This window comes from Mobula birostris, chromosome 8 (genome assembly GCF_030028105.1).
Source record: "Mobula birostris isolate sMobBir1 chromosome 8, sMobBir1.hap1, whole genome shotgun sequence".
In the NCBI taxonomy this organism is placed as follows: domain Eukaryota; kingdom Metazoa; phylum Chordata; class Chondrichthyes; order Myliobatiformes; family Myliobatidae; genus Mobula; species Mobula birostris.
In genome coordinates, this window is record NC_092377.1 from 146,627,792 (window position 1) to 146,641,530 (window position 13,739).

Sequence of the window (13,739 nt, forward strand, 5' to 3'; positions counted from 1 at the left end):
GGCCACTGAGTGTAGTGTTGCAGTTACAGAGAAAGTGCAGTGTAGGTAGACAAATAAAGTGCAAGGGCCACAAGGATCGAGAGTTCATGTTTCAGTGTATGAGAGGTCGGTCAAGAGCCTGATGATAGGAGATAGAAGCTGTCCTTCAGCATGGTGCCATGTGCTCTCAAAAATGTGTAATTTCTGCCTGATTGAAGAGAGGGATAGTGAGAATGACCAGGGAGGGATCGGTCCATGATTATGTTAAGTATCACAGATTAGCTGTATCTGTCACATGTACATAAAAATATATACAGTAAAGTGCACTGTTTGCTTCAAATTAAATAAGTAAGGATTGTGCTGGATAGCCTGCAAGTGACACCTCATTTCTGGTATCAACATCGCATGCCCAGAATTCATTCACTCTAACCCATATATCTTTGGAATGTGGTTGGAACCCAGATCACCCAGAGGAAATCTGTGCAGTCAAGGGGAGAACATACAAACTCATTACAGATAGCGGAGGCAATTGAATCCCGATCTTACAGCTGGTGCTGTAATAAGACATCCATTAGCCTTGCGAGACCATGGATCTGCGCCTGGAAAGCCTTCACTCTCCAGGGCATAGGTCTGGGCAAGGTTATATGGAAGACCGGCAGTTGCCCATGCTGCAAGTCTCCCCTCTCCATGACACCGATGTTGTCCAAGGGAAGGGCAAGGGCCGATACAGCTTGGCACCAGTGTCATCGCAGAGCACTGTGTGGTTAAGTGCCTTGCTCAAGGACACAACACGCTGCCTCGGCTGGGGCTCGAACTAGTGACCTTCAGATCGCTAGTCAAATGCCTTAACCACTTGGCCACGTGCTGTAATAGTGTTATACTAACTGCTAGAGTATTGTGCCACCCAGTTGGCTGATTTGCCAAGACAGTGGGAAATGTAGATTGTGTCAATGCAGGACAGGCTTGTTTGCACGATGAACTGCCAGAGAGGACATTCAGGCTGTGGTGTTTACTAATCGCAACCAGCATTATACAATTGCTACATGGCATTTTATTAAGAATAGCCATTTTTTAAATAAATAATTTTTACAAGAATAAAATGCAATTTATCTAAAGCTCAAAGTCTTTAAAGGGAGTGACACTACTGATTAGAAAAAGTGGCTAAGGAAAATTTCAGAATCAGCGATGCTTACAATAGGGAACTGCCACTTGACTTTAACAGACTCAGGATTAGCAGCAGGAGAACCATTTTTCACTCTGCAGGGGTCTGAAAAGCTGTAAATTATTGAGTTAGCAACTTAAATACATGACCAGAGGAAAAAATGCCATTAAAGCAAGTAGGCCAGAGAGAAAGAGGAATGTAACAAGAACATGAGATTAGGACGCTACTCCTGAAGAGGGCAAATTCCTGTCAGGATAAGCGTACCAACATCTGCATTCTCTCCTAGGACAATATCGTTATGCTGAAGAACTAATTATGATGCACATATGCCAAAAACAGATACCCATTTCTGAGCTCTGGCACTGCAAGGATTCACCAAGCAGACAGAACAAAAGGTCTGAGGATTTCCTCAGATATATCCTCGACAAAGTGCAATAGCCCTGCAGATTTATGAGCTTTACTTGCATTGTCCATACATCTGAAGTTCACACCAAGTGCAATGTAAAAAGTGGAAGGGAAATACCATCTCCCAAGTCAACCATGTGCCCTATCGTGCCTTTTATCCTACTAGCTATAGAGTCTGAGAGATCCACATTAACCTCATGAACGACTTCAGAACCAACAATACCATATTAGAAGTATATTATCCTTGACACCACAAGCACTGCCTAAGGAGAAGAAACACCAATACTGTTTGATTGGACTGAAAACCTATTACTGCATGGTAATTATAATTTATTTTCAATGTTGTATACTGATCAACATGAAGAAAAATCTGCAGGTTGCAAGACTGGACCTATTGCACTTGAAGTGCAGCAAATTGAGAAGATGAACTCAACCTCTCCTATCTTCTGAAGCACAAATTCTACAGAACAAGGACCCATCAATGGAAGTGATCAGCTCTCTATTGAACCCACCCACCCACTGGCCAGACAACTGGCAACACTGAACAAATAACAGTGAATCCATTGGAAATAGGATATGTGTAGAAATAAAGGACAGTTAATCCTGTTCATTGTCTACCTGTGCACGGATCAGCGCCTCGAAGCTTGGCTGAAAGTAGTCAATGCGACTGTTGTAAAACTTTGGCATCTCCTCAAGAAGTTGCCTGTTCTTGGCTTCAAAATCTTCACGAACCGGCCTTAGCTCTTCATTTGCCTAGGAAATGACAACAGCGTGAGAATTGTGATGTTTGTATACCGCACATCGTTTAAGCCAGCAATGAGGAATGAGAACTGTCAGGAGCAATGGGCAAAGGAATAAATTTTCTTCTTCCAATTTCAGATGGTTCTGATTTAAGTTTACCATGAATTCACTGGTAACATGATTAGAAGAGATTTATTTTTGGCTGTGGAATCTACATAAAGTGCTTCAACTAAAATTGAGTTGTCGAGCTGGTAATGTCACAATATGGAACTACTATCATGCTAACAACATACAAAAGTTAGAGCAACTGTAAATAATTTTATAACTAACAGCAAAGTCCTGCAGACATGCCACGTCTAGTCATGAACAATGATAGACAATTAAAAAGCCAACATGAGGAGCAAGCTCCAAGATCATTCCTATCCTCAATGAGATGAGGAAAATGGCACATGAGCACAAAACTCTTGAGCAAAAAAAAGGATGAAGTACTGACAACTAAGTGTCAGGTGACTGACCCAACACAGCTTCCTCCCAAGATCCCTACCATCACAGAAGCCATTCTCTAGCCAATTTCATTTACTCTATGTTATGCCAAGGGAAAATATACTCAGTGGTTATTTTATTACATATGGCTAAGTGTACTGAGTGAACGTACACTCAGTGTACGTTCACTCAGTACTCTTAGCCATATGTAATAAAATAACCACTGAGTATATTTTCCCTTGGCATAACATAGAGTAACTCAGTGTACGTTCATGGCCTTCTGCTGCTGTAGCCCATCCACCTGAAGGTTCAGAGATGCACACTGCTGTTCTAACATATGGTTGTTTAAGTTACTGTCACTTTCCAATCAGCTTGAATCAGTCTCGCCATTATCCTCTGACCCCTCCTATTAACAAGGCATTTTCATCCACAGAACTGCCACTCGCTGGATGTGCTTTTTTTGTTTTTCCCACCATTCTCTATAAACTAGAGACAGTTGTATATGAAGATCCCAGGAGGTCAGCAGCTTTTGAGATACTCAAACTACTGTGACTGATACCAGCACTTATTCCACGGTCAAAGTCATTTAGTTCACATTTCTTCCCCATTCTAATGGTCTGAACAACAACTGAACCTCTTGACCATGTCTGCATGCTTTAATGCATTAAGTTGCTGCCACATGATTAGCTGATTAGTTATTTATATTAACAAGCCAGTGGCCACTGAGCATATATAGCCAAGACTATGGAACCGGACAACAATCTGGCTGTATACTGAAGACCTGTACTCAAGAACTAGTCATATCTCTAGCCATCTAGTGCCTTTTCCAGTGTACTTACACCACTGGCTTCCAACTGACAGTGTGGGGAAATGTCTAGGTATGCCTTGTTCACAAATTTGCTTTATTAACATCAATCAGCATGATAACTCATCTTCTGGCACCTCAAAGCTTTTCCACCATCTACAAGACACAAATGACTGTGATGGGACACTCTCCATCTGCTGGTGAGAATGCAGCTCCAACAACACTCAGCAAGCTTAACAGGACAAAGCAACCCACCTGACTGATAACACTTGTAATCTTGAACCCATAGCTGCAAAATGTGATTCTCAGCATACAAGTACGATGATAAAAATGACGCTTTGTTTGCTATATACTGCAACAGTGGATTAGAGATTGTACAACAGACAGAGAACACCTCTTTCTAAACTGAACTCGTTATAAAAATTAATAGTGCTAGCTGGCAGTCCACAGGTATTTTTGATTCCCTTTTTTACACTCTCTTCTTTCTCCCTTCATATATCGGTCCCTTCATGGTTTCCTCACTCCCCCATCTCCATTTTCGCCCTCTGTAGCCACTCTTTTAGATCGTCTGATGACTTTGTTAGGCCATCAAATGATAAAAGGCTAAAAATGGTTCAGCACTGAACTGTAGTGGATGGATTGTGAGAATGCAGCAAGTACACACATAATTGATCGGACCTCTTATGCGCAGAAGGCTCTCTCTTTTTCCACAGACTTAACACTTTTTTTCTCTCTCAGTGGACCTACTTCGTAGCTCCCACAGTGTAAGTTGCCTAGTGTGTACAGTGGCTAACATGACTCAGTAAAAACGTTTAATCCTACTGCTTCATTGTCATGGTTGTTCTGTGCATATGTAACAAATACCAGCTTTGTGTTGAGTTTGCTGTCCTCAGTGGGATAGCTGGGGACAATACTACAATGAGCCTGGGTGACGAAAACAACAACCCAGTCCAGCAACCCAGGAGATTCAGACTGCAGAACAATGCTTTTTGGTTGCATTATTTACAGTTGAAGATACTTTGTCTGACCTGATTAATCTTGAAGGGAGAAGGAGAAGGAGAGGGAGAAGTATCTGCACTAGATATTTCCCTCTCCACTCTCCCTATCTCTTCTTGGAACAGAAGAAGCCATTCTTACTTTAAAATTATCTTGTGTCTCAACCAGCATTGGCAAAAAGAGTTCAAGGGACTCTGATGTTTATTTAAGATCCTACCAACCATTCCTTAAGCTTACAAAGAAAAGCCAAGCAAACAAAAAAACTGCTGCTAGAACTAAGTAGGTCAAGAAGCAGCGTGGAGGCAAAAGGATGGTCTAGTTTTGGACCCTGCTTTCTCAACTAAAATTATTAACCATACCATTGCCTTCACAGATGCTGCTTGACCGCTGAGTTCTTATAGGAGGGTGTTTTTCATTCCAGCTTCCAGCATCTACCATCTCCAAAGAAAAATAGCCATTATTTTGCTCCAACTTACCTGGTGAAGCTTCACAATCACAGGACCAGATTTCTCTTTCTCTTCATACTTTTCCACTTTGGATTGCAATCTTTTGTAATCCTGCAAGATCTGTTCTCGTCTCTTTACAGCCATGTTGAGACTTGGAAAAACATTACTGAACCTAGACAGTAACAAGAAAGAAATAAAATAGGGAAAAGCTATTAAAAATATTATTTACCAAAGTACAGTTGTAAAGCCCCGCAGTCAGAGAAGTTAGAGCATAGAACAGTATAACACAGGAACAGGCCCTTCCACTCACAGTATCTGTGCCAACCATGATGCTAATTAAAAAGGTACACCTACCTGCATGTGATCTGTATCCCTCAATAACCTCCCTGCTTATGGGCCTACCTAAATGCCTCTTAAATGTTGGGGCGTCAAATCTAATTACTAGGCTTAAATTTGAACCATTTACAATCAACATCAAGGGACGGCTACCTTACAAGATACGTTTTGGTGGCAGACGATTAAATGATCACTTGGAAAGGCAGGACCTAATCGGCATGACATCACCAAGGACAGATCTTGTCTAACCAGTATACCTGAATTTTTTGAGGAGGTAGCAAAATGTTTTGTTGAGGGCAGTTTAAGAGATATGATTTCTATGCTCTTCTGTAAGGTCCCACACAGCAGAGGTTAGGGCTTGTGGCATCCAGGGCAAGATGGATCCAAAACTGTCTCAGCCATAAGGAGAGAGAGGGTGATGGCTAAAGGTTGATTTTTGTGGTTGGACGTCTGTGACTAAAGGTGTGCCACAGGGATCAGTGCTAGGACCCTTGATATTTCTAATATACGTGAATGGTGTTGACCTAAACGTAGGTAGCATAATCGGTAGTTCACTGATGACATAAAGTTTTATTTATTACATATACATCGAAATATACAGTGAAATGCATCGTTTTTGTGACAATGACCAACACAGCCCGAGAACTGTGCAGGAGGCAAACAGCAATTGTCGCTATGCTTCTGGCACCAACATAACATGCCCACAATTCACTACCCCTAACCCTAACTTACACCTTTGGAATGTGGGAGGAAAACGGAGCACCCAGAGAAAACCCACACGGTCAAGTCACTGGGTGTATTTGAAGAAGGGGGCAGTAGCTTCTTAATTAATAAGGTGTCAAAGGTTATGGGGAGAAGGCAGGAGAATAGGGTTGAGAGTGATTGTAAATCAGCTAAGATGGATTGGCAGAGCAGACTTGATGGACCAAACAGGTCAATCATGCTCCTATGACTTATGGTCATTGGAAGAACATACAAACTCCGTACAGACAGAAGGCAGCGCCAGGAATTGAACCCCGAATGATGATTGCTAACACGGTAAAGCGATATGCTAACTGCTACGCTACTGTGTTGAGTGGTGGAGATTGGTTGCGTTGTTGACAGCATGCTGAGTAGTGTTACACGATGGGGCTTTCATTGATGTGGTGGTGAAACCGTCTGAGAAATAGCACATGATGTCAGGTGATGCATTTTGAAAGTACCAAAGAGGCCATCAATGGTAAGGTCCTAGGGAACATTGAGGAACAAAAAGCCCTTAGTGTGCAAGTCCAAAGATCCTTTAAGGTAGCAACACAAGTAGTTAACGTGGTTAAAGGCTACTGCCCACCATTATTCAAAGAACTGAATACAAGAGCAGGAAAGTCAAGCTCCAAGTTTATAAAACATCAGTCAGATTTCAGCTGCATGTTTGAGTTCACTTCTGGTCACTGCACCATGAAAGATATGAGAGCGCTGGAGAGGGTGCAGGAGATTCACCAGGATGTTGCCTGGGTTGGAGCCTTTTAATTATGAGAAGAGATTGGAGAGCCTCGGTCTGTTTTCTCTGCAGTGGAAAACATTAAGAAGGGAGCATAATGTCTGAGGGGTGTAGATAGGGTAGAGAGCAGGAATCTTCCCCTTCTCAGTTAAACAAAACTAAAGGGCGATGACTTAGGGTAAGGGCTAAGAGATACAAAGGAGATCTAAGGGTGACGTTATCTACCCAAAGCACAGCAAGTACCTGAGTGCACTGGCAGAGGGAGTAGTGGACAAAGGGTTGCTGACAGCATTTAGAAGATATCTAAACAAGCACTTGAATCACATAGGCATTAAAAAATATGGGTCAATTGCTGGAAAATGGGTTTAATATACACGGGATCTCACTGGTTGGCAGGGAAGTAGTGGACTGAATGGTCTTTTTCCATCACAAAATGCTGGAGGAACTCACCAGGCCAGGCAACATCTATGGAAAAAATGTACAGTCAATGTTTTGTGCCAAAACCCTTCAGCAGGACTGGAGAAAAAATGCTGAGGGGTAGATATAAAAGGTGGGAGGTGGGGGGAGAGGGGAGAGAGCAACACTGGGTGATAGGTGAAACCTAGAGGGGGAGGGATGAAGAAAAAAGCTGGGAAGTTGATCGGTGAAAGAGACAGAAGGCCATGGAAGAAAGAAAAAGGGGAGGGAGTACCACAGGGAGGCGATGATAAGGTGAGAGAGGGAAAAGGGGATGGGAAATGGTGAAAGGGGGAGGTGGACTCCACAAACTCTCACAGCTACCTGGACTACACCTCGTCCCTCAATGCTATTTGTAAAAACGTCATCCCCTTTTCTCAATTCTTCTGTCTCCGCCGCATCTGCTTTCAGGGTGAGGCTTTTCATTCTAGAACGATGTCCTCCTTTTTCAAAGAAAGGGGTTTCCCTTCTTCCACCATCAACACTGCCCTCAACCACATGACTTCCATTTCACACACATCTGCTCTTACCTCATCTTCCTGCCAGCCTACCAGCGATAGGGTTCCTCTTGTCCTCACCTACCACCCAACCAGCCTCCGCATCCAGTCCATAATTCTCCGAAACTTCCACCAACTCCAACTGGATCCCACCACCAAGCACATCTTTCCCTCCCCCACACTTTCTGCAGGGATTGCTCCCTACGCGACTCCTTTGTCCATTCATCCCTCCCCCCGATCTCCCTCCTGGCACTTATCTTGCAAGCAGAACAAGTACTACACCTGCCCCTACACCACCTCCCTCATTACCATTCAGGGCCCTAAACAGTCCTTCCAGGTGAGGCAACACTTCATCTGTGAGTCTGTTGGGGCCATTTGCTGTGTTCGGTGCTCCCAGTGTGACCTCCCGTACATCGGTGAGACCCGATGTAGATTGGGAGACCGCTTCACTGAGCAGCTACGCTCCATCTGAAAGAACAAGCAGGATCTCCCAGTAGCCAGATATTTTAATTCCACTTCCTATTCTCATTCCGATATGTCCATCCATAGCCTCCTCCACCTTCATGATGAGGCCACACTTAGGTTGGAGGACCAACACCTTATATTCCGTTGGGGTAGCCTCCAACCTAAATGGCATGAACATCGACTTCTCTAACTTCCAGTAATGCCCCCACCCTCCCCGCCTTCACCATTTCCCATCCCCTTTTCCCTCTCTCACCTTACCTTCTTGCCTGCCCATCACCTCCCTGTGGTGCTCCCCCCGCTTTTTCTTTCTTCCATGACCTTCTGTCTCTTTCACCAATCAACTTCCCAGCTTTTTTCTTCATCCCTCCCCCTCCAGGTTTCACTTATCACCTGGTGTTGCTCTCCCCCTCCTGCACCTTTTATATCTACTCCTCAGCTTTTTTTCTCCAGTCCTGCCGAAGGGTTTCGACTCAAAACATTGACTATACTTTTTTTCCATCGATGCGGCCTGGCCTGCATCTGCAGATCTTCTCCTGGTCATGGCCTGTTTCCATGCTGTACTACTGTAGGAACTTTCATAAATTATAAATCAAAATTTTAGCCTATTTAGGTGGATGCTGAAGATCCCAAAGCTTCATCCAAAGAAGGTTAGGTAGTTCTTTCCATTTCTCTGTGCTGAAATACTTACAGAAAATACTGGGAACACTCAGGTGGCACATGTGGAAAGAAATAAAGAGGTAAAGTTTCAAATTGAAAACTGTTCATAAAAATTGTGAAACAGTTGTAACGGAGGGTCTTTGACCTGAAACTTTAACACTCTCTCTCTTTCCACAGATACTGCTTGACCTTGTATGATAACCCTTTTATTCCTGGAATCATCCTTGTGAACCTCCTCTAAACCCTCTCCAATGCTAGTATATCTTTTCTTAGACACAAAATAATCTGCAGATGCTGGGGTCAAAGCAACACTCACAACATACTGGAGGAACTCAGCAGGTCGGGCAGCATCAGTGGAAAAGATCGGTCGACGTTTCAGGCCGGAACCCTTCGTCAGGATATCTTTTCTTAGACGAGGAGCCCAAAACTGTACACAATACTCAAGGTGAAGCCTCACCAGTGTCTTATAAAGCCTCAGCATCAACCCCTGCTCTTCTATTCTAGACCTCTTGAAATGAATGCTAACATGGCATTTGCCTTCCTCACCACTGACCCAACCTGCAAGTTAACCTTTAGGGTGTTCTGCACAAGAACTCCCAAGTCCCATTACATCTCAGATTTTTTGATTCAACTCCTTCCAAACCTATGTCATATCTTTCTATTGATTTGATGCCATTCTTTACCAGCAGAGTCACGCCACCCCCTCTGCCTACCTTCCTATCCCTCCTATACACCATGTAACCTTGGAATTCAACTCCCAACTACACACATCCCTCAGCCACAATTCAGTGACGGCCACAACATCATATCAGACAATCTGTAATAGAGCAACAAGATCATCCGCTTTATTTCTTACACTTCGTGCATTGAGATAACACTTCGAGTATTGTATTAGCTTCCCTTTTTGATTCCATATCCTTAACGTACTGGTACTCACCCTGATGGCTGCAATTTTGTCCTATCATCTGCCTGCCCTTCCTGACAGTCTGACTGCATGCTGCCTTTGCTTCTTTTACCATCTGTCCTATTCTGAGTTCCTTCACTCTGTTTCCCTCAGTTTGCCCCTGTAGCACAAACTACCCACTGTCCTATTTGCCTGTGACTGACTTTCAAAGCACATCCTTGGATAAGAAACACTTCAACAACATTCCATGAAAAATATTATAAATCCAAGTTAAGTGCACACTAACACTTACTGCAACAAAACCAAACATGAGAAAATAAAAAATGGACACACTTTAAGCACTCTCACAAGTACTTCATAAACAAATGTGCATGAGATACTCTTATTACGGAGGTTAACTTCCCTGCTGACACATAACAGCATGGCGAGACACCCGAGTCATCACATTGTCAAGTTCGCCCATGACACAATAGCGGTGGGGCTCACCACCAACAACGATGAGACGGCCTACAGAGAGGAGGTGGAGGAGCTCGAGGACTGGTGCCAGACAAATAACCTCTTCTTCAATGTCAACAAGACAACGGAGATGGTCATCGACCTCAGGAGAACTCGCACCACTCACACCCCTCTTTACATTGGCAGCACAACAGCGAAACCTGCAAGTAATTTCAAACTCCCGGGAGTGCACATCTTGCACAACCCCTCATGGTCTCAGCGCACATCATATATAATCAGGAAAATGCACCAATGCTTCTACTTTCTGAGGAGGCTGAAAAGAGCTGGACTATGTATATCTATACTGATATCATTCTACGGATGCATGGTAGAGAGCATCCGAACAAGATATATCACTGCATGGTACGGAAACTGCACTGCACTGCGGTGGACAGCAAGGCTCTACAACAAGTAGTCAAAACTGCCAAACACATCACCAGCACCAACCTACCTAACATCAAGAAAATATGTCAGAAATAGGTCAGTAACATCATAAGGGATCCAACCCACCCTGCTCATGGTCCCACTCTCATCAGGGAAGAGGCTACACAGCATCCCCACTAGGACGACTAGATACAAAAACAGTAAGGCTGATCAACACTTCCACCTGCTAACCCACCCTTCCATATCCACAACTACCATCTTTTCCCGTCGGCACTCTTGTTCCCAGTGTCACTTTAGATTAGACTAGATTAGATCATGAGGACACACAGTCCTCTTTTATTGTCATTTAGTAATGCATGCATTAAGAAATGATACAATGTTCCTCCAATATGATATCACAGAAACACAAGACAAACCAAGACTAAAAAAACTGACAAAAACCACATAATTATAACATACAGTTACAACAGTGCAAAGCAATACCGTAATTTGATAAAGAACAGACCATGGGCACGGTAAAAAAAAGAGTCTCAAAGTCTCTCGAAAGTCCCATCATCTCACGCAGACGGTAGAAGGAAGAAACTCTCCCTGCCATGAACTTCCAGCGCCGCAAACTTGCCGATGCAGCACCCTGGAAGCACTCGACCACAGCTGACTCGAGTCTGTCCGAAAACTTCAAGTCTCCGACCAGCCCTCCGACACCGAGCACCATCTCTGCCGAGCACTTCGACCCCTGGCCCCGGCAACAAGTAATAGGCAAAGCCGAGGATTTGGGGTCCTCCCCTCCGGAGATTCTTGATCGTACAGTAGCAGCGGCAGTGAAGCAAGCATTTCAGAAGTTTCTCCAGATGTTCCCCCGTGCTTCTCACATCTGTCTCCATCAAATCAGGATTGTGCATGGTACCTACTTACAAAATACCGATATCATTTCAGAACGGCCCCACGCGCTGCATCGCGCCGCCATCTTCTCCTCCCCTCCTACCTTTATAGATATACAATCAATGTACAGTGCATAAGCTATCTTATGTATTTATATCTATGTTTTTTATTATTGTGTTCTTTATCTTTTGTGGATTTTTCGTGCTACATTGGACCTGGAGTAACAATTATTTGTTCTCTTTTATACTTGTGTACTGGAAATGACACTAAACAATCTTGAAACCTGAAGTTCCAAGCCTCAGGTACTTTTTCCCCTCTGGCATTCCCAGGTTACTGGTAGGAATGGAGCATCATTACCACATCTCAATAATAATATGGGCAGGATTCCCTTCCAGCAATATTGTGACAAAACTGCTTTGGAACATTCAGTAATAAGAAGGGCACTCACAGGTTAACAGTAACATGTTATAATTCAAAGGAAACTTAATGCTTAACAGATTCAGTGCATAGATATGAAACCATAACTTCATTGTAACACAACTGTGTGGAGGGAACTGCTTCAATGATGGCACCACTTTCCATGATTTTAAAACCTATTGAGTTAAATTACAGTGCAAGGTTTTGACATCTGTCAAGCTTTTGACCTATATTAACCAACATCATCTGTACTGACTTTGAACTTACTTTTTTAAATTAAGCAGCTAATGAAGCAAATACCAATGTTTGCGCTGGGTATTTGCGTTCAAACCATAAACCAGGTGAATTTTATTTACCTATTTGGTGCAGTGCCATTTTGCTGCCTTCTGAGTCCAGGCTTAGATTTCAAAGTGCTTGGGCTGAACACAAGTTAGGCGACCTAACTTGGGGCTTATAATAAAGCCACTCCTGCTCGCAGAAGTAGACGCACAAGAGGGCTGGGAAGTGGAATTTGCTTCCCCAGGTGCAATGCATATTTAAGGGACAGCTAGACAGGGATATGAGAATCAGAATCCGGTTTAACATCACTGGCATATGTTGTGAAAATTTTTAACTTAGCGGCAGCAGTACAATGCAATACATGATAAATACAAAAAATAAATAAATGAATAACAGCGTGTGTGTGTGTGTGTGTGTGTGTGTGTGTGTGTGTGTGTGTGTGTGTGTGTGTGTGTGTATGTGTGTGTGTGTATATATATATATATATATATATATATATATACTTTATTGATCCCGGGGGAAATTGGTTTTCGTTACAGCTGCACCATGAATAATAAATAGTAATAGAACCATAAATAGTAATATGTAAATTATGCCAGTAAATTATGAAATAAGACCAGGACCAGCCTATTGGCTCAGGGTGTCTGACCCTCCAAGGGAGGAATTGTAAAGTTTGATGGCCACAGGCAGGAATGACTTCCTATGACGCTCAGTGCTGCATCTTGGAGGAATGAGTCTCTGGCTGAATGCACTCCTGTGCCCACCCAGTACATTATGTAGTGGGTGGGAGACATTGACCAAGATGGCATGCAACTTAGACAGCATCCTCTTTTCAGACACCACCGTGAGAGAGTCCAGTTCCATCCCCACAACATCACTGGCCTTACGAATGAGTTTGTTGATTCTGTTGGTGTCTGCTATTCTCAGCCAGCTGCCCCAGCACACAACAGCAAACATGATAGCACTGGCCACCACAGACTCGTAGAACATCCTTAGCATCGTCCGGCCAATGTTAAAGGACTTCAGTCTCCTCAGGAAATACAGACGGCTCTGACCCTTCTTGTAGACAGCCTCAGTGTTCCTTGACCAGTCCAGTTTATTGTCAATTCGTATCCCCACGTATTTGTAATCCTCCACCATGTCCACACTGACCTCCTGGATGGAAATAGGGGACACCGGTACCTTAGCTCTCCTCAGGTCTACCACCAGCTCCTTAGTCTTTTTCATATTAAGCTGCAGATAATTCTGCTCACACCATGTGACAAAGTTTCCTACCGTAGCCCTGTACTCAGCCTCATCTCCCTTGCTGATGTATCCAACTATGGCAGAGTCATCCGAAAACTTCTGAAGACGACAAGACTCTGTGCAGTAGTTGAAGTCTGAGGTGTAAATGGTGAAGAGAAAGGGAGACAAGACAGTCCCCTGTGGAACCCCAGTGCTGCTGATCACTCTGTCGGACACACAGTGTTGCAAGCA

At 43.5% G+C, this 13,739-nt stretch overlaps 1 protein-coding gene across 1 annotated transcript in view; it reads right to left on the reverse strand.

Moving 5' to 3' along the window:
* Positions 1-13,739, reverse strand: part of bin3 (bridging integrator 3) — a 197,972-nt gene that overhangs the window by 46,137 nt on the left and 138,096 nt on the right. Inside the window, exons 7-8 of the mRNA XM_072266502.1 lie at positions 5,048-5,189; positions 2,165-2,299 (exon numbers count right to left, since the gene is read on the reverse strand). Coding sequence (XP_072122603.1) covers positions 2,165-2,299; positions 5,048-5,189 — 277 coding nt within the window. The remainder of the gene's footprint in view (positions 1-2,164; positions 2,300-5,047; positions 5,190-13,739) is intronic.